At 43.7% G+C, this 20,056-nt stretch overlaps 1 protein-coding gene across 5 annotated transcripts in view; it reads right to left on the bottom strand.

The window, feature by feature from the left end:
- Window positions 1-20,056, bottom strand: part of SEMA4F (ssemaphorin 4F) — a 51,051-nt gene that overhangs the window by 10,261 nt on the left and 20,734 nt on the right. For 4 of the 5 annotated variants that reach the window (XM_061155822.1, XM_061155823.1, XM_061155825.1 and 1 more), the window contains 3 exons: window positions 19,785-19,945; window positions 17,522-17,580; window positions 14,958-17,311 (listed from right to left, as the gene is read on the bottom strand). In XM_061155822.1, the coding sequence (XP_061011805.1) occupies window positions 16,701-17,311; window positions 17,522-17,580; window positions 19,785-19,945 (831 nt within the window). In that variant the 3' untranslated portion in view covers window positions 14,958-16,700. Of the gene's footprint in view, window positions 1-14,957; window positions 17,312-17,521; window positions 17,581-19,784; window positions 19,946-20,056 lie in introns of those variants that run through there. The other variant, XM_061155826.1, reaches the window with a different exon arrangement.

The following is a 20,056-nucleotide window of genomic DNA, read 5'->3' as shown; positions in this document are numbered from 1 at the left end:
TCTGTGACCTCTGCCTCCCTTCTGCCTCTTCAAACCCTTTTTACTATGAATATATTTCATAGTAAATTTCATGACTCCCATCTGGCTTGTCCGTACCTGAATTTTCTCTCACTGATGCCTGCAGATTGATAATTTGATTGAACTCTTTCCCATAGTACTACCCACAGGCCCTATATTTTAGAGGGTTCTGCTCTGGCAAAGAAGCCTATGGGCCCAAAGGGGTGTGCTCACCTGGAGTCTTAACCTCCCTCTAAGCCATCCTCCAAATACCTGAGATGTTGGAATTCAATATCCACACAGCCCTAAACCTGCTTCCAGGGTCTGGACAGGCCTTTTCCTTGGGTCTGTATGGTGGATCTTACTGCCTGTGTGTGAAATTCTAGGCCTGAGGCGGTGGCTGAGGCCAGGGCACAGGGGTCCTTGAGAAACAGGGGTGGGACCATGGCTAGGATTGGAAAGGGACAGCTGGAGGCTGGCGTCTTCCTTCTGTACTCTTGTCCTGAGCCCTGAAAATCCTGGAAGTACCAGGTATGAAGGTGGAGAAGGCCCAGTCCCCGGTCCAGAGAAACATTAAGGATGCAAGCAAACCAGGTTGCCATGTAGCACTTGAATTAAGGAGTCTTTCTTTCTACTCTTCAAGCCTGGAGCCTAGAGCCATCCTTCAGTGCTACTCTGCTCCCTCTGCATGACCTGCATCTCCTCAGCAGGAGGCAGCCCCAGCTCACAATGCCCCCATCTCACACTGGAGCCCCCAATCTTACATCTGAGCCCCCGACCCGAGGAGAGGAGCGGGCAGTAAGAGAGTGCTGTCCCACTCTTTTGTGCTTCGGTTTCCTCATCTGTCAAGTGGAAATTATAATTACTCCTCACATCCCACAAGATCACTTTGAGAATAAAATTAGAATTGCCTACCTGATTACCCAATATCCAAGGTTATTCCAAGCAAGGGCCTCTCAAAGAGAAGTGCAAGAAAGAGCTAATTTGGAGCAAGAAACACTGACACTTGTGGGACTACATATTATGTATTAGATGTACCAAGTTTTTAAGTCTAAGCTGGTTCCCCATGTGATCCAACATGCCTTGGGATGATATGAATTGATATCAATGGTATTTACTCAAAAGATGAAAGAAAATTCCATATTAGTTCAAGCAGAATATAACTTGGGAAAACAGATCACTAGCAAGGATCAACTCTGTAGGGGAAGAAAGCATGTTTCTACTCTGCTAAATGGAATGCAAAACGGGTGGGTACAAGTCCTATGGAAGGCAGTCTGACAATTTATCAAAACTATACATGCAATTATTCTTTGGCCTCATAAATCCACTTCTGGGAATTTCTTCTACAGATACACCTATATTCCTATAAAATGACATGTGTACCGGGATATTTATGGCAGCACAGGTTGTAAAAGCAAAAGATTGGAAATAACCCAATGGTCCATAAAAAGGAACTAGTTAAATACACTATTGTACATTCTTACAGTGAAATATCTTAAACAAGGAAGCTTTCTATGCATTGATATGCAAATATCTCCTTTATACACTGTGTTAGAAAGAGTCAGAAATAAGAAAGCATCTTAATATTTTTAGATTTGTTTGTATTTCCACAAAGAGACACTAGAAAGATGCATAAGAAATTAATAAAAGTGGTAGGAGGGAATCTTTTCAATGTACATCTTTTGATAATGTTTTTGTTTCTAAATCATGTGAATATTTTAACTTTGCAAAATAGAAATGACTACAGGACCAAAAAAAATTCCCTCTACAATCATTCCAGAAGGACAAAGAGTACTGGGCCGAGCACCAGAAGATCAGATTTGGTCCTGGCTGGACATCTGGCTGCCCTGAATTTCCTCAGCTGAAAGACAGGCAGGGGTGGCCCTGTCTGCTTTCTGTCCTTCCAACCTCACACTTCTATAAATAAAATCCTTTCCTGGATCATGCCCTGTTTTTTATGAGTGCTACCTTCAGTGCCCTTTTGCTTATTCAGACAATTTCAAGATAACTGAGCATGTTTAGCACCGTTTTCCAGAGAATTCCAGATCTAACAAGTCATATTCCTCACTCGTGGATTAATTTGTCAGTTGTCCCTGCCCCTATGCTCCTCTCTCAAGCTTTATTCAGAAGCTTTTAAATTTTCACTTTAACCTGGATTAATCCTTCGGTGTGTGTTAGTCACTCAGCCATGTCCAGCTCTTTGCAACAACGTGGACTGTAGCCTGCCAGCATCCAGCTCTTTGCAACACCGTGGTCTATAGCCCACCAGACTCCTCTGTTCATGGAATTCTCCAGGCAAGAATACTGGAGTAGCCATTCCCTTCCCCAGGGGATCCTCCCAACCCGGAATAGAACCCAGGTCTCCCACATTGCAGGCGGATTCTTAACTGTCTGAGCCACCAGGCAAGCCCCTTCTAGGAAGCAGTTTGGTCATGTAAAAGATGAATCATAAAAATTTAATGTAGCATCCTGTTTCTCAGGTAATTACCCTGTACATAACAAAGTCCAGTTCTGTTCTTTTCATTCATTTGGAATTACTTCTCTTAAGGGTTTCGGGAAGGAGGGAGCAGGAGCTGAACAAGGGAGTGCAGTGTATCTGGGAGCTTTGGGGGCTGCAGGCAGGAGAGAGGACTGTGCTAGGGAGATGCCCCGCATGAGAGTCAGGAAGAAGGCCTAGGCTACAGGCTGACGAAGGGGTGACCATCTGAACGGAAGGCACCAGGTCTGGGTGGGATCTGCGCCCGTTACAGAGGCGGCGGCTCCACTGTCCTATCTAGCCAACTGTCTAATGCTGGTGTAGACAATGTTGGCATAACCCACTGAGATGCCCAAAGAACCCAACACCACACTTTTCTTTTTTTTTTCTTTAAAAATAATTTTTGACTATGTACACTCTGCTATATTTAAAATGGATAACCAACAAGTTCTTACTATACAGCACAGGGAACTCTGCTCGATGTTACCTGGCAGTCTGGATGGGAGGGAAGTTTGGGGGAGAATGGATACATGTATACATGTGGCTGAGTCCTTTGGCTGTCCACCTGAAACTATCACAATATTGTGGGCTGGCTATATGCCTATGCAAAATAAAAAGTTTAAAAAATCATTCTTGACCAGAAACTAAATTTTAAATTAAAAAATCCTGATTATCTTTATCCAAGTACAACTCTACTGATTTTTCCATATTTACTTCTAAGCCTTAATCATAACAACTTATTTTCCCAGAAGTGGAATAATTGTGTAGGTAAATTTCTGCTGTTTTCATTTATCATTACTCTATTAGTCTGTGACCACAAAGTCTTCACAATGATTATTTTAATGACTGAGTAATATCCCATTGCATAGATCTACTATGGTTTGGTTAACCACTTCTGCATTATGGTGAAGCACCTTGCACATTTAGATTCCCCATCCATAGAACATTTTCCTTAGAATAAGTTCTCAGAAAGAGGAAACCAAGTTAAAGGATATGAACATGTTGAACATTTTCACTATTTTCTTACTGTTTTTCCCTTTCTTGACTTTATCCTAGCTCCAGCCACAGAGTTTACTAATATCATAAGGCAAATTATCTGTTTACGTTTGTTGCCAGTATTTGAAGGTGAGGTATTGCTTTCTTATGTATTTAATAAACTTTTTTAACCTGGGTTTAAGTTACTGAAACCAGCTTTTATTTTAAAAGTAATGCTTGCTCATTGTAAAACTTTGAATGTCTTTTATAAATTTTAGTATAATTTATCGTATTGACTCATATAATCTTTTTTTAAAAATGTATTGGAGTAAAGCTGATTTACAATGTTAGTTTCTGTTGTATAGCAAAGTGAATATCAGTTACACCTATACATGGATCTACTCTTTTCTATTTTTTACTTTGACTGTACTGTGTCTTCACTGCCGTGCTCAGGCTTTCTCTGGCTGTGGCAAACAGGGGCTACTCTTCATTGCAATGCTCAGGCTTCTCTTGTTGAAGAGCACAGGCTCTAGGGCACACGGGCTTCAGTAGTTGTGGCTCACAGGCTTAGCTGCCAAAAATGAGAGCCTGTGAGAGCTTCCTGGACCAGGGATTGAACCCACGTCCCCTGCATTGCAAGTGGACTCTTAACCACTGCACCACCAGGAAACTCGCCACCCATTTTTTAGATTCTTTTCTCATATAGGCCATTACAGAGTATGGAGAAGAGTCCCCTGTGCTATATGGTAGGTCCTTATTAATTATCTATTTCATATATAATAATGTGTATATGACATATAATTCAGTGTATTCTTATTTATTTAAACACTTTTTCAAATTCTCCATTGTTATCTAATGTTCCTACTTTATTTTTCTGTAGCATCAATTCTAATAAGGCTATTCCTCCACAATAAAAATGGATGCTTTAATCTTTGCTAGTTTTCCATGACTTGAATTAAATTTTTTAATAAACTTATAGACCAGGAGTTACATTGGTGTGTGGTGTGAGGGCCTCAGAAAGGAGCAGACCTGTCTGATTGTATATGTCTTCTAATACACACAGTCCCACCCCTGGAAAGTCAGTTTGGTATATATTATCTGGTGGAGTAGCTATTTTTAAGGTTAAGCAATCAACTTACATATTGCTTTGCAAGACTGGATTTCAATTTGTCCAGATATGAGTCTTGATTTACACTTCAACGTTTCCTACAGCAACTAGCATTATACTTTCCACATGGTAAACAGCCCAAAAACATTTAATTTGACCTGATTCAACATAAAAATAGAGCTAGTAGCACAGAGCTGCTTCTTAAAAGAATAATCCAGAAGCTGAAAAGTACTGTTTTTGATTAAACACATCTCCATCAGTCAGTCTTTCCCAACAGAATGGGATGCCAGCAAAGCTGGATGTGGGCATGGGCAAGGTTAACAGAGGAACAAACACACTTGGCTTCAAATCCTGCCTCTACCACTTCCCAGCTGGGAGCCTTGAGCAAACTAAACTCTGGTTTCCTCATGTAAAAAAGACACAGAAGAGCTCCTGGTGTGCTTGAAGAAATAATACACTCAGAGCACCCAGCGCTGAGCCTAGCTCTGGGAAGGTGCTCAATGTGTGATAATGATTACTATCTTCCTTGTCTCCACCGTCACCTGCATGCTTGCTAAGTCGCTTCAGTCATCTGACTCTTGTGACCCTGTGGACTGTAGCCCACCAGGCTCCTCTGTCCATGGGATTCTCCAGGCAAGAATACTGGAGTGGGTTGCCATGCCCTCCTCCGGGGGATCTTCCTGACCCAGGGGTAGAAACCACTTCTCTTACATCTCCTGCATTGGCAGGCGGGTTCTTTACCAGTAGTGCCACCTGGGAAGCCCAGGATGTGCACAGCTCTGGGAAAGCTCGAGTGTCAAGAAAGAAACGTGACAGGTATCCAACAACCACTTCCCTTCCTCCCCTCCCCACGTGTACTTGGGAGAATTCCAGCCCCAACTGTCTTTGCTGGGGCTGTTTTATCAAACCCAGGAATAGATTGTTGCCAAGTTATCTAAACTCTGCTTATCTGAGTCAGATTTTACCCGTCTAATGATCTATCACTAAAAGGCTGAATGCTTCCCAATTCATTCTAACACACACGCAGCAGTCCATGAAGAGTGGGGTTTGCATACGGTTTGAAACATGCGGCCTTTTTTATAAGATTTTCAAGAGCAGCAACTTCCCCTTCCCAGGCTGCAAAATCACGAAGACAGGATTCATTCCAAGAAACCAAGGTATTCTCAGCACCAGGACATTAGCAGGCTAAAAGGGAGAATCTGTACCATGTTAATGGATGATGGAAAGGTATTTGACCCGATTCAACATCCATCCTGATTCTCCTAAAAGAAAAATATACACCCCTGTTAGTGTTTGAGATATAGAAGGAGACTCCCTTAATACTATGAATGTATTAGAAACCAACAGAAAACACGAAAAAAATGGTGAATTCTTAAAAGCACTGCTATTAAAATTAGATTCAGGTCAAGAATGAGCAGTATCTGGGCTTGTTTTGGAAGTTCTATTCAATGTGCTGAAATAATAAACAAATTTATCATTATTCTAGGAAGATATGATGTTAATCAAGAGGGCTCATTAAAACAAGAAATATCAAGCAAAACAAATCTTATGCAGCTATTACAATAATGGTGTAGAACTATATATGTTATTGTGGAAAAATGTCCAAGATATATTATTAAGTGGAAGAAACAGGATACAAAGAGCATTATAGTATGATTTAATTAAATCTATATTTATATACTTATGCTGAATATATATACTTATTGAAGTGAAAGTTGCTCAGTCGTGTCTGACTCTTTGTGACCCCATGGACCATATAGTCCAGGGAATTCTCTAGGCCAGAAGATTGGAGTGGGTAGCCCTTCCCCTCTCCAGGGGATCTTCCCAACCCAGGGATCAACCCAGGTCTCCCACATTGCAGGCGGATTCTTTACCATCTGAGCCACAAGGGAAGCCCATATGTAATGAGTCTATATATATATATATATATATATATATATATATAGAGAGAGAGAGAGAGAGAGAGAGAGAGAGAGAGAGAGAAGACTGAAAGGAAATTCACCAAAATATATTTAGAGATAATATTTCTGGCGAGATACAGTGGGGTTTCAGGTGATACTTATTTTCTATACTTTTCTGTATTTTCTGATTGTTTTATACTGTAATAAGCATATTTGTATAATGGGAAAAAAACAATAAATCTCATTTACCCACAAATACATGCACATTGGCCATGCATGCAAAGTTCATTTCAAAGGATGAGCTGTTTTTCTCCTAAAGTGATTAGTGTTTGTGCCCTAAGGCCACTTCCCTACTCACCAGATTGGTCTGTTCTGCCTGGTCCCCTCCCCCTGGAAAGCCCCAGATCCATGGGTTCCAGAAAGACCTAGCCCTGGGCCTGATTCCCCAAGTGGCTATGGCCCATGGTGTCAGCACCTGCGCATACTCCTGCCCCATCTAATCTATTTGCAAAGAATTTCCAACCCTCTAAGGCTGCCCACCTTGCTCAAAGTTGAGAGGGCTCTTCCTTGCAGTCATCCCGCAGAAGTCTTTGCCTAGTCGGTAGGTGGATTTGGAAACCATTCTGGCAATCTCATATTCCAGGCATCTTTGCCCCGCTTCTGGGCTGAAGGTCATGGGCAGAGCATGCCAAGTCGAGTAACCTTATCCTAGGTTTCTTGGAGACCTTAAGTGTTCCCCACCTGTGCCCCAGCCCTGTACCTCAGATAGTTGTTTGGGTCCTTCCTGCTACATCATTCCTAGCGGCCACAATTTTGTGTCTGAACTCTGCATCTGCCACTGCCCACCTCATCATACATAGACATTGTCTGGCATATGTGGTTCATCCAATCCTCCATTCTGCACCCTGGAGTTTGTAAGAAGGCCCCTAGTAGGTCTCAATGCTTGCTAGGAAGAGGACTGGATCATCTGTCAACTCCGTTTCAACCTGAGTCATAATCTAGCAGCCCCTCCCCTAAGCCTCTTCTTCTACCTTTTACTCATCCCATACTCCACCAGCTTTCCTCCTGGTCCAGAACCCACCAGGCCATCAGAGCTTGTCAGGCCAGCTCTACAAGGCTAGATATCCTCACCCCAGCCTGGAGCACACCCTTCAAATCACTACAGCATTGAAGTGAAAGACCAAGTCCCAGAGTGACTCAGTAGACTGAAATCAAGACTGGTGTTGATTATTGGGATTTTTTTTTTAATTGGCATAGTCAACCCTCATCTCTCCAGAACCAACTCCCTATCAGTTTGACCCAGTAAGTAACATACAAATACAAATGCCTTCCAATAGATTCGCTTTGAACTTGCTAACTTCATAGTCATTTCTACCTAGCCTGGGTATTTGATTTATAAGCTTACTCCTTGGAAGAAAAGTTATGACCAACCTGTATAGCATATTTAAAAGCAGAGACATTACTTTGCCAACAAAGTTCCATCTAGTCAAGGCTATGGTTTTTCCAGTAGTCATTTATGGATGTGAGAGTTGGACGGTGACTGAGCGCCAAAGAATTGATGTTTTTGAACTGTGGTGTTGGAGAAGACTCTTGAGAGTCCCTTGGACTGCAAGGAGATCCAACCAGTCCAACCTAAAGGAGATCAGTCCTGGGTGTTCATTGGAAGGACTGATGTTGAAGCTGAAATTCCAATACTTTGGCCACCTCATGTGAAGAGTTGACTCATTGGAAAAGACCCTAATGCTGGGAAGGATTGGGGGCAGAAGGAGAAGGGGACAACAGAGGATGAGATGGCTGGATGGCATCACCGACTCGATGGACATGGGTTTGGGTGAACTCCGGGAGTTGGTGATGAACAAGGAGGCCTGGTGTGCTCCGATTCGTGGGGTCGCAAAGAGTTAGACACGACTGCGTGAACTGAACTGAATATTTGACGTAAAGCAAATTAGAAAAGGGGAAGATAGCAACTACAAGGCAGGCATCAGGAAGTGATAACCCAAGAAGAATTGCATGTAAGGTTTGGGAAAATGTAGACCCTCAGAAGGAAAAAGCAAAAACTCTATGTATCTGACATTACCACAAAGCACAATAATGGATGTTTACAATGTAACTCATAGTCACACACAAACATGAGTTACATTCAGCATGCTCCCCAAGGATGCCTAGGTGCTTACAAAGAACTCGCAGACTTCTAAAGGCTGCCTACTTGCCCAAATTTCAGGGCTCCGCTTTGCAGTACATCCATCAGGAACTTTTGCATAACCACACTGCACAAGCAACATGGGTCAGTTCTCATCATCTGGATGGCAGTTCTTGGAAACTGATTTGAATGTACTTTTACTACTGGTACTTCTATATACTGATATATTTAAAACACAAATAGTGCTGTTTTCTTATACATGTGCAAGTTTCTAGAACTAGCCAATGGAGGGGAAAGCACATAATACTCAGAGTTAGAGATTAGATATATCTGGCAGATAGATAATTGGCTTACAATGAGCACTACTCAAATACTTCATTAACAATATGCAGCTCTCTGGGGAATAGCGACACCTATTGTACCTTGTCTGGTACTGCAACTGATCTGGACTACAGAAAGCCTATTTTAGTCAGGCACAAAATACCCTTGCAAAAATAAAACCTTTTCATAGAAGCACTATTTATAATAACCAAGACATGGAAGTAACCCAAGTGTCCATCGATATATGAATGGATAAAGAAGATGTGGCATTTATAATACTATTCAGCCATAAAAAAATAACAAAATAATGCCATTTGCAGCAACACGGATGGACCTAGAGATTACCGTATTAAGTGAAGTAAGTCAGACAGATAAAGACAAATATCATATGATATCACTTATATGTGGAATCTAAAAAATGATATAAATAAACTTATTTGCAAAACAGAAACAGACTCACAGACATAGAAAAAAATTTTGGTTACCAAAGGGGATAGTGGGTGGGGAGTGGTAGATTAGGAATTTGGGATTAATCTATACACACTACTATATATAAAGTAGATAAATAACAAGGATTTACTGTATAGCACAGGAAACCATATTCTATATCTTGTAATAAACTATAATGGAAAAGAATTTTTAAAATATATACATACATGTATATGTATAATTGAATCACTTTTTGTACACTTAAAACTAACACAACATTTCAAATTAATTAGCTATTACTCAGTTTTTAATTATTTAAACAATTTAAATGGCCACATAGCATTTTCCTTGGGAAAAAAATCACAATTTTCTTCCAACTAAAAGTAACTTCTATTATTTTTCATTTGAATGTAATGTATATTAATTGTAGAAATTTTAAAGAAAAAATATAGTCCAATAACATCAGTATCAACACTTAATACTTCATTTAGCGCCACTACCGATACCACCATCATTCTCTCCTCATTCTTCTCTTTCTTCTTTCCCTTCTTCTTTTCTTCCCCTCACCCCTCAAAAAAAAAAAAAAAAGTAAAGTAAAATCCCTCACCATTACCAACTGCTTGGTACGTATTACTCCACATATTTCTGTAACAATGGCAGTATATATCTATTACAAACAATAAGGGACTGGACTGTTTGTCATTGACCTCCAGCCAGAGATGACCAGGAACACAGTGGTGGTTGGGTTTGTCACTCTACAGCGAGGGAGAATGCACAGCGTGGGCGACTATGGGGTGTTTCAGTAGCAGGCTGTTAGGAGGAACTTACACTTGTGTTGGTGGCTTGCAGGAGGGTTTAAGGAAGCAGGGCTTTGCTCTAGATTGGGTGTTGCCAGAAGCAACATAATTCTATGCTGTTATTGTTCAGTCGCTCAGCTGTGTCCGACTCTGCGACCCCATGGACTGCAGCACTTCCTGCAGGCCTCCCTGTCCATCACCATCCCCCGGAGCTTACTCAAACTCATGTCCATTGAGTCAGTGATGCCATCCAACCATCTCTTCCTCTGTCATCTCCTTCTCCTCCTGCCTTCAGTCTTTCCCAGCATCACATTCTTTTCTTATGAGTCAGCTCTTTGCACCAGGTGGCCAAAGTATTGGAGCTTCAGCATCAGCATCAGTCCTTCCAATGAATATTCAGGATTGATTTCTTTTTGGGTTGACTGGTTTGATCTCCTTGCAGTCTGAGGGACTCTCAAGAGTCTTCTCCAATACCACAGTTTAAAAGCATCAATTCTTTGGCACTCAGCTTTCTTTATATTCCAACTCTCACATCCATACATGACTACTGGAAAAAACATAGCTTTGACTAGATGGACCTTTGTTGGCAAAGTAACGTCTCTGCTTTTTATGTCTGTGTCTACATTGTCTTTATGTCTTCTTTATGTCTGTATCTACTTTGCTGCTCTGCATGTAGGATTATCGATATCATCTTTCTAAATTCCATATATATGCATTAATATACAGTATTTGTATTTCTCTTTCTGACTTACTTCACTCTGTATAATAGGCTCTAGATTCGTCCACCTCATTAAAACTGACTCAAACATGTTCCTTTTTATAGCTGAGTAATATTCCATTGTGTACATAACTTCATTATCCATTCATCTGCCAATGGACATCTAGGTTGCTTCCATGTCCTGGCTATTGTAAACAGTGCTGTGATGAACACTGGGGTACATGTGTCTCTTTCAGTTCTGGTTTCCTCAGGGTATATGCCCAGCAGTGGGATTGCTGGGTAGCATGGCAGTCCTATCCCCAGGACTTTAAGGAATCTTCACACTGTTCTCCATAGTGGCTGTACCAATTTGCACTCCTACCGACGCTGTAAGAGGGTTCTCTTTTTCCATACCTGGTCCAGCATTTATTATGTGCAGACTTTTTGATGATGGCCATTCTGACCATGTGAGATGATGCCTTGTTGTGGTCTTGATTTGCAGTTCTCTAACAATGAGTGATGTTGAGCATCTTTTCATGTGTTTATTAGCCATCTGGATGTCTTCATCGGAGAAATGTCTGTTTAGGTCTTTTGCCCACTTTTTGATTGAGTTTTTCACTTTTCTGGTATTGAGCTGCATGAGCTGCTTGTATATTTTGGAGAGTAATTCTTTGTCAGTTTTTTCGTTTGCTATTGTTTTCTCTCATTCTGAGGGCTGTCTTTTCACCTTGCTTATTGTTTCCCTCATTGTGGACACCACCATTCTACTTGCTATCTCTACGAATCTGATTACCCTAAGTACCTCATATAGGTGAAATCATACAGCATTTTTGTGATTGGTTTATTTCACTTATCATAATGTCCTCAAGGCCCATCCATGTTGTAGCACATATCAGAACTTCCTTCCTTTCTAAGTCGTGTAAGAAACATGTTGTTTCAAATCACTAAGAAGAAGATGGGGTTGTATATTATTACATCATAGCAAAGCCTGTCCTGAGTAGTACAGCAATAAATACCCAAAAGAAAAAGAACTTATCTAATAAAGCTCCTAAGGACAGCTTTGTCATAAAACTTTGTAGTGGTAGCATATGGACAACTTAGTTTGTTAACTAGGAACAGATTCATGTTCCCTTCTTTCTAAGAATGTTTACCTGGGAATTACAAAGTGATTACAACACAGTGAGGCATAGTATTATGATGAAACCACAGACAAATTGCCAAAATCCAGGAAATCTGAGAGGTGATCAGTTTTGAGTCTGATTAAAAAAATATTAATTTGGTGGATATGTATGCAGATGAGCTACACTAGGGGGACTGACTCCTGCAAAGGGTTGGAAGAAGCCCCTCCTTCTTCATTTCAGACAACTAGGAGTCTTTCAGTCCTACTCTGTCTAGTCAGTTCTGCTCTCTCCATCTATAGGTCAGTTCATAAAGCAGGTATTTTAGACTCAGATAGTTTCAGATACACTGGTGTTAGTTATAAGGTGCGTGGATTTTTCTCCACAAACTCATAGGTACAAAAACTATTATTTTATCTCTATAAGTCAAATTAACCTGGTTCTGAACTTCCAGTCGCTTCATGGGGAAAATATTCTATCTCAGCTATTTGCAGATGGTTATCCTTCTCCCTAGAACTGAACATGAATTCAGGGGACTTGTGTGGCTCCCACCAAAGGAAAGAAGATTCTCTGGTTCCATGATGGCTGCTGCTATGCTCATCATCCAACCTCACCCGAAAGATAGGCAGCTCCATCCTTCCACACCAAAGCATGGGGACACCTGCCCATAATCCTCAAGGTCATGACTGTCTCCAGCATCCATAACTTTTATCACACCAGAGCAGGAGTCACTCCTGGAGAAGCTGCATGGAAACGGGACACAGTTCTACATCACTGAAAGGAAAAATCAGCCAACTCCATCTTCACCTCTCTTCTGTCTCCTCACTTCTTATAAGGAAAGGAATAGCTTACCTACCACACACAATTAAATGTATCTTGAAAGGAGAGTATTGAGGTGGTGTGTGCCAAGTCTTTGCCCTCTTGGGCTTGCAGGGGAGAATTCCAGAGAACCCATCTGAGGCTGATTAGAACCTTTCCTGACAGATATGGAGCTTGCTGGCAAAGGCCTGAAACCTGAGATTTTCCTAGGAGTTCTCTTCCTCAGCTTCTGATTAGAGAGGTCTGATCAGCCTCTTCAACACATAGCCTTCAGAGAGTCCCTGGAGTGAACCTCAGCCCCCAAGTGGACTGTATTCCCAGCCTCCTCAACCCAAAGGACTTGCTTGAAACTGAAGTTGAGATGTTGGTCTTTGGACCCAGCATCAGTTGCTGACTCCCGCCTCAACCATGGCTCCAGCTGCAGGTGACAAAAGCCTTCAGCCTGTGGTTCAGTGTTGCCACACCTTGAAGTCCATGAGAAGGGTGCCATACACACTAGTGTGAAGCTCCGGCTTCATCTGCAGCCCGAAATCCTAGGCTCAATGTGTCTAGGGAAAACGCAGTCTCAGGGGCTGGGAACCCAAGAAAAAAGAGAGGAAGACAGTCCCTGGCTTGCATTTATTTCTCCACAGGACCAGAAGCAGTTCTCTGAAACTGACCCCTCATCTGGGCTCTTCAAAATACCCCTGACTCCACCTAACATCCACAGGGAGCCAGGTCACACTCTCTCTGTTGCTTGCCCCTCCATACCCTAATGCAAACCTAAAATCAATCCAGTTGAACTTCCCCTCACCTAGGACCACATCTTCTGTCTAGTGGCCACACAAATTGCCATATCACAGAGAGGTCTGTGCCTGGACTCTACTAGGGAGAATTTTAAACTGCATAAACAATTCTTACTGCTTTTATTGCTAGTTTTTCCTCCATTTGGTGAAAATTGATCTTTAAAAATTCCAACCCTGGCTCTACTACAAACAAAAAAGGCAAGTCCAGTCCCCACACCCTTGAGATAGGAGCTCTGCGCTGTTGATCGGGAACAGCCTGTTGTGGCCACGACTGCCCCCTCTGACAGGGGGACAGTAGCCAGGAAGGACAAGGTCCAGCAGATACCTAAAGGCACCCTCTCCTCCCATCACTTGTGGGCTGCTGGGGAAAGGTAGGGAGTCAGGAGACTCCCAGGAAGAGATGTGAGTCTGCCTCCTGTTGGGCTAGGGCCAACATTCTGGAATTCACTTGGCTCATGACAAGTATGCTGGAATTCACTTGGTTCGTGACAGTCAACAGTGGGCGTCTCTTTCTGGCTCTACTTTCAGTAAGGTCACGTGGATAGTAGCAGGCCACTGGTTAGGGTTGACAAGCTAAGAGTCACAATGTGTGGACCAAAAACAGAGGGGAATTGAAGAGTGAGGGCCAGAAAGTGGATGATCTTTAGAGTCTGGAGGTAAACACAAATAGCCAGAATCCTCACAGTTCTACCCGCAGGAACCCTGCACACTTCTTCACCTCCCTTATCACTGGATTCTTCCCTACCCCACATCCCCACAGTACAAAGATAATGCAATCAGCTATTCACACTATTTCTTTGGGAACAGGTTTCACATTTCTCTCCTATCACTCACTCTTGGGGCTTGAACCTTCCACAGCCTAAGATGTGGCTCCCTTCCATTCATGCCTATTTCCAACTTTCCTCAGTTTTCCTACATTTCACTTCTCATTTTCCTCCAACCAGAGCCACTATCTAAGGATCAAATGCCCCAAATCCACTGTGATCTGGGCCTCCCTCCTTGTGAAACTGTTCTCCCCTTTTCCCAGAGACTCCAGGTCCCTCTGAAATCTCCCATTCCCTTCCTTCCTCAAAATAAAACTAACCCATAACCTCCAGAGAGTACAGTGAGTGAGGATAAACCAAATACAGAGCCCTCCTCCATTCCCACGAAGATTAATAAGGTCACCAAGATCAGATGCATCTGAAGAGTATAAAAATGACAGGCCCTGCTCCCAAAACCTAGACACTGGCAGCTAAGATCTGACCAGAGATGACCCAGGACAGGATGTTTGTGTGTAGCAATGACTCTTCTCCAACCAAATGAGGCTTAAAGTGACTGCATGTGTCATGGTTATCAGATGGTTAAGCTGTGTGATTATGGCATAATAAGCCAATTTTTACAAAAACAACCTCTACTGGTATAGATAGGCTTTATTGTTTACATGTTCTCTCATTTAATCCTCGCAGCAACCCTGAGGTAGGTATTATTATCCCCACTTTACAGATGAGTAAGCCATTGTTTCAAGGTTAGATTACTTGCTGAAGATCACACACTTATTTACGGCAAAGCCACCAATCATTACAACCCAAGGGGACTCTTGAGTGGTTCACAGGCTGCTGTCAAGGAAAGTAGAGCTGAAAACCTCAACTGGGAAAGGCTGGACCATTTACGAGGGTTCAGGGGGGTCCCTCACCAGGGAGGAATGAGGCACATTCGCAGGCCAAGCCTGGAACCGAGCAGGAGAAGCCTAGAGCTTCTGGGAGTTGTGAAGCAAGAAGAGATCTTTACATTTGGTGAGAGTTGACATGTCTTTAAATAGGCACAGGGCCCCCCTTCCAAGGAATGGAGCAACAAGAAGGTATCCAGCAGCTGCCAGTCCAGAGGCTAGCCACAGGGCAAGTGTGGCAGGGCAGGAAGAGCTGCCCCTGCTTGGCACTCCTTCAGCTTGGCCAACACGTGCTGACTTTCAGGTAGCGGTCCTTTACTTTTGTTAAGGCTTGAGAATCTGATGAGAGTCATAACCCCCTGCCCCCTCTGAGAAAAATAGAGACACGTGTGTACAGACAGCATCTTGCATGTGGTTTGCGGGAGGCCATGAACTCAGGCGAAATCCTGCTTCACAGCAAGGATGTCATGAGTAAAGTCACCGAAACAAACCTATCTTTGTGCAGCTTGTAATTACCATGACTGTTCCCATTTTGCTATCCCCTGATATTTAGAATGTTGTGAAGTTTTAGCAGAAGTCATGGAGAGGGCTCTAGCCAGAGAAGGAGTAGCTGTGCATGGCAGTGGTGGCAGCCAGGAGGCAAAACGAAGAGAAAGATAGGGTCATATATACTATTCCACCCAGAAGATCACTTCAGGGGTTTTTGTCTACTCAACAGAGGGGCTGAGAGAGGTGATGGAGACAGGGCAGTGATTTTCTCCTTTCAGAAAGGAGAGCCGTTCCCTCTGGCTACAGGCTCTAAAGTCCTATAGGCATTGCCCTTACTCCAACCTGACCCTCTCAACATCCCATGAATACACCTGAGCATTGGCCCAGTCATCCATGCACATGTGACCAGGTAATCTATGAACACCCGTGTATTTACACATGCTCTTTCATGGAAGAAGGAAAACTGAGATGGGGTAGATCTCAGGACAGAGATTGCATGTTACAGTTTGGGGAGCATGCATTCCCCACAGAGAATCACATAAATTTCAAGAATCAGCAAAAGGAGTCAGGGCACATGAGCCCCCAGACACTTCCACTGTTCCTCCTTCTGGCCAGGGCCCAACCCAAAAGCAAAGTCACAGCGATGTCCTGGGCCCCAGGCCCAAACTAACAAGCCCGAGAGAGTGGGCTGAAGTGGTCACAAGGTTTGAACGGGCAAGTGCAGGAAAAGTCCTGATTCACTGTGAGAGCAGTTCTGATCTCTCAGGGGAATCAGGCAAAGGCCTGGCCCTGAACCGGTCCAGGCCCAAAGAGAGCAGACAGGGAAGTCGAAGTGACCATTCAAAGGACAAAGAAAACTCAGAGGCCACGATGACATTCCAAGCCCATGGAACCCCCAGCATCCCAGTGGGGTCATCCCATCCAGGGGTCTCTCATGCACTGGTGCTTATTTGCCCGGCCCTAGATGGATGTCTCTGTGCTGGTGGTTCTTTGCCCGGCCCTAGATGGATGTCTCATCACAGGTGGCTAGAGGAGCCCCTGTTAGCCGAACGTGGGCTGGACTTGGGCAAGGATCAAGCAGAAAGGGTGGAGGGAAGCCACCAAAGCCACTGCCCCTCTTGGCCAGGGCCAGGGGCAGCCGCTCGTCTTCAGGAGAGGGAGAGGGAGGGTCCTGGCTGTAGCTCGTGGTACCAGACGCTGGGACCCCCAGGTCCAAGCCCACCTTGTCTCTAGCCAGAAGTTCCCTCTGTCGCTGTCGCTGCTGATGCCGGCCAATCAGGAGGAGAGTCAGGGATGCTGCAAGAACTCCCAGGAAGAAGCCTGCTAGTCCAGCCCCTATAGTGTGAGCCTGGCTCAAGGGGCCCCTCGAGGTGCCCGACACCAGGCTGTAAGCAGCCACCACACGGGCTGCCCCACCCTCCTGACACTCACAGGCATAAGCACCCATGGCCTCTGGGGATATCACCACTTCCAGCCCCTCTTGTGGGCGGGTGAGTGCAGTCACTCCACTGGGCTGGTGCCACACGCAGGATGCCCAGGCTGAGCTCGGGGAACACGGCAAGACCACATGTGCAGCTGCAGCCACAGGAACTTCAAACACCACCGGGTGTTCTGGAGAGAAAGCAAAGGCACAAAAGACGGTGAAGCTAGAGGTTCGGGATGACAGAAATGTGGGGTGATATGAGAAGGGGCCACGGTGGACAAAGCCAAAAAGTGGATTCCCATATCTTCCAGGATATAAGTTTTAAAGTAGGTCCAAAAAGGACAACTTTCTAGGCCCTTTCCAGCCACTCCACCCATATTTCCCTAAACCATACAGACCTCCAGGCTCTTCAGGACACAAAGAAGAGACATCCGCTGACTCTATGTCTTGAACCAGCCTATAAAGAAGAGAACACTTGATAAATCCAGTGTCAACACCCCCTCTACCCTCCTCAGTACCACTGAACGTTCACTTGCCAGTTGCACCTCCCATCATCTCATAAATCATCTCTGGAATTATCAGTCAACATTCTCTTCATCTCTAAATTTTTCCCCAATACCTTTTATATGCATGACATTTACCACGTTAAATTCTACAAATATTTCTGGTAGTCGACCGAGAATTAAATCTACACTAGGTCTGTCAGAAAGACATTTGGTGGGGTACTTTAAAAGAAACACAGGAGCCTTCCAAGAAGTACAGCTGGTTGTCCACGACCTCAAGATTTCTCTGGAAATCTCTAGTAAAAGATTTTTCTGTTAAGAGAAAAGCTTCTTTTCTATCACAGTTAATGAAAATCCTGTTGGGGTCAGTGAGATGACTTTCTATTTCATAAAATAGCTCAGCTAAAGGCACATCTGTGGTTGTCACCTGCGCTCGGTACTGAATACAATGGGAATGAAATCACCTTGTAAGTGCATAAAAGTGTAAAGAGAAGGATTAAACCCAGGGGGACATTAGCATTCAGAAACTAGATGGAAAAAGAACCAGTAAAAAGATCACCAGCCCAGGTGAGATGCATGAGACAAGTGCTCGGGCCTGGTGCACTGGGAAGACCCAGAGGAATCGGGTGGAGAGGGAGGTGGGAGAGGGGATCGGGATGGGGAATACAGGTAACTCCATGGCTGATTCATGTCAATGTATGACAAAACCCACTGAAATGTTGTGAAGTAATTAGCCTCCAGCTAATAAAAATAAATGGGAAAAAAAAAAAAAGAACCAGAAGAAACAGACAAAGGATTAATCTCAAAAATATACAAACAACTCTTGAAGCTCAATTCCAGAAAAATAAAAGACCCAATCAAAAAATGGGCCAAAGAACTAAACAGACATTTCTCCAAAGAAGACATACAGATGGCTAACAAACACATGAAAAGATGCTCAACATCACTCATTATCAGAGAAATGCAAATCAAAACCACAATGAGGTAGCATTACACGCCAGTCAGGATGGCTGCTATCCAAAAGTCTACAAGCAATAAATGCTGGAGAGGGTGTGGAGAAAAGGGAACCCTCTTACACTGTTGGTGGGAATGCAAACTAGTACAGCCGCTATGGAGAACAGTGTGGAGATTCCTTAAAAAACTGGAAATAGAACTGCCATATGACCCAGCAATCCCATTCCTGGGCATACACACCAAGGAAACCAGATCTGAGAGAGACACGTGTACCCCAATGTTCATCGCAGCACTGTTTATAATAGCCAGGACATGGAAGCAACCTAGATGCCCATCAGCAGACGAATGGATAAGGAAGCTGTGGTACATATACACCATGGAATATTACTCAGCCGTTAAAAAGAATTCATTTGAACCAGTTCTAATGAGATGGATGAAACTGGAGCCCATTACACAGAGTGAAGTAAGCCAGAAAGATAAAGATCATTACAGCATACTAACACATATATATGGAATTTAGAAAGATGGTAACGACAACCCTATATGCAAAACAGAAAAAGAGACACAGAAGTACAGAACAGACTTTTGAACTCTGTGGGAGAAGGTGAGGGTGGGATGTTGCGAAAGAACAGCATGTATATTATCTATGGTGAAACAGGTCACCAGCCCAGGTGGGATGCATGAGACAAGTGCTCAAGCCTGGTGCACTGGGAAGATCCAGAAGAATCTGGTGGAGAGGGAGGTGGGAGGGGGGATCGGGATGGGGAATACGTGTGTAAATCTATTGCTGATTCATGTCAATGTACGACAAAACCCACTGAAAAAAAAAAAAAAAAGAACCAGTAAGAGAGAGATCTAGATAGGTGAGAGAGGTAGGAAGGAAAACCAGGAGAATGCAGAATCATAGAAGGCAACAAGATGAAGTTTTTCAAGGGAGGAAGGAGGGAGCGAAACACTTCTAAGAGCACTTGTAAAATGAAAACTGAGAAGCACATGGCAACATGCAAGTCAACCACAGTCAGGGCAGGTCCAGCAGGGATGAGGACAGACAGATGAGTTAGTATGGACTGACAGATGGACACACAAGTGATACGAGCACACACACACACACAGGGCAACATTAACCCATGAGAAATAGACTCAGACAGATGGCTGGGCCAGAGCTCGGGGACATCAGGCAACGTAACAGCGCAGCCACCCTCACCTTCCACGCTCTCCAGGGTGGGCCACACACGCAGCTAGCCGAACGCTCCAGGCACAGGCAGGGTCTCGGGCCAGAATGCACTCTGAGCAGCTCTGCAGACGGCCACAGTTGGTTGTATTCACTTGCGTCACCTCAGTACGGGAGCCGACCAGAAGCCAGGTCTACAGAAAGGGAACGAGGAAGAACAACGTGCTAGACCTCCCAGACCTCAGGGTCACCAACTGTCCCCGGATTCAGACATGGATTCCCACCAGCCTTGCCAACATCTACAA

Source organism: Dama dama, chromosome 11, assembly GCF_033118175.1.
Source record: "Dama dama isolate Ldn47 chromosome 11, ASM3311817v1, whole genome shotgun sequence".
In the NCBI taxonomy this organism is placed as follows: Eukaryota; Metazoa; Chordata; class Mammalia; order Artiodactyla; family Cervidae; genus Dama; species Dama dama.
Note: the sequence above shows the minus strand (reverse complement) of the source record. Positions and strands in the feature narration are given on the sequence as shown.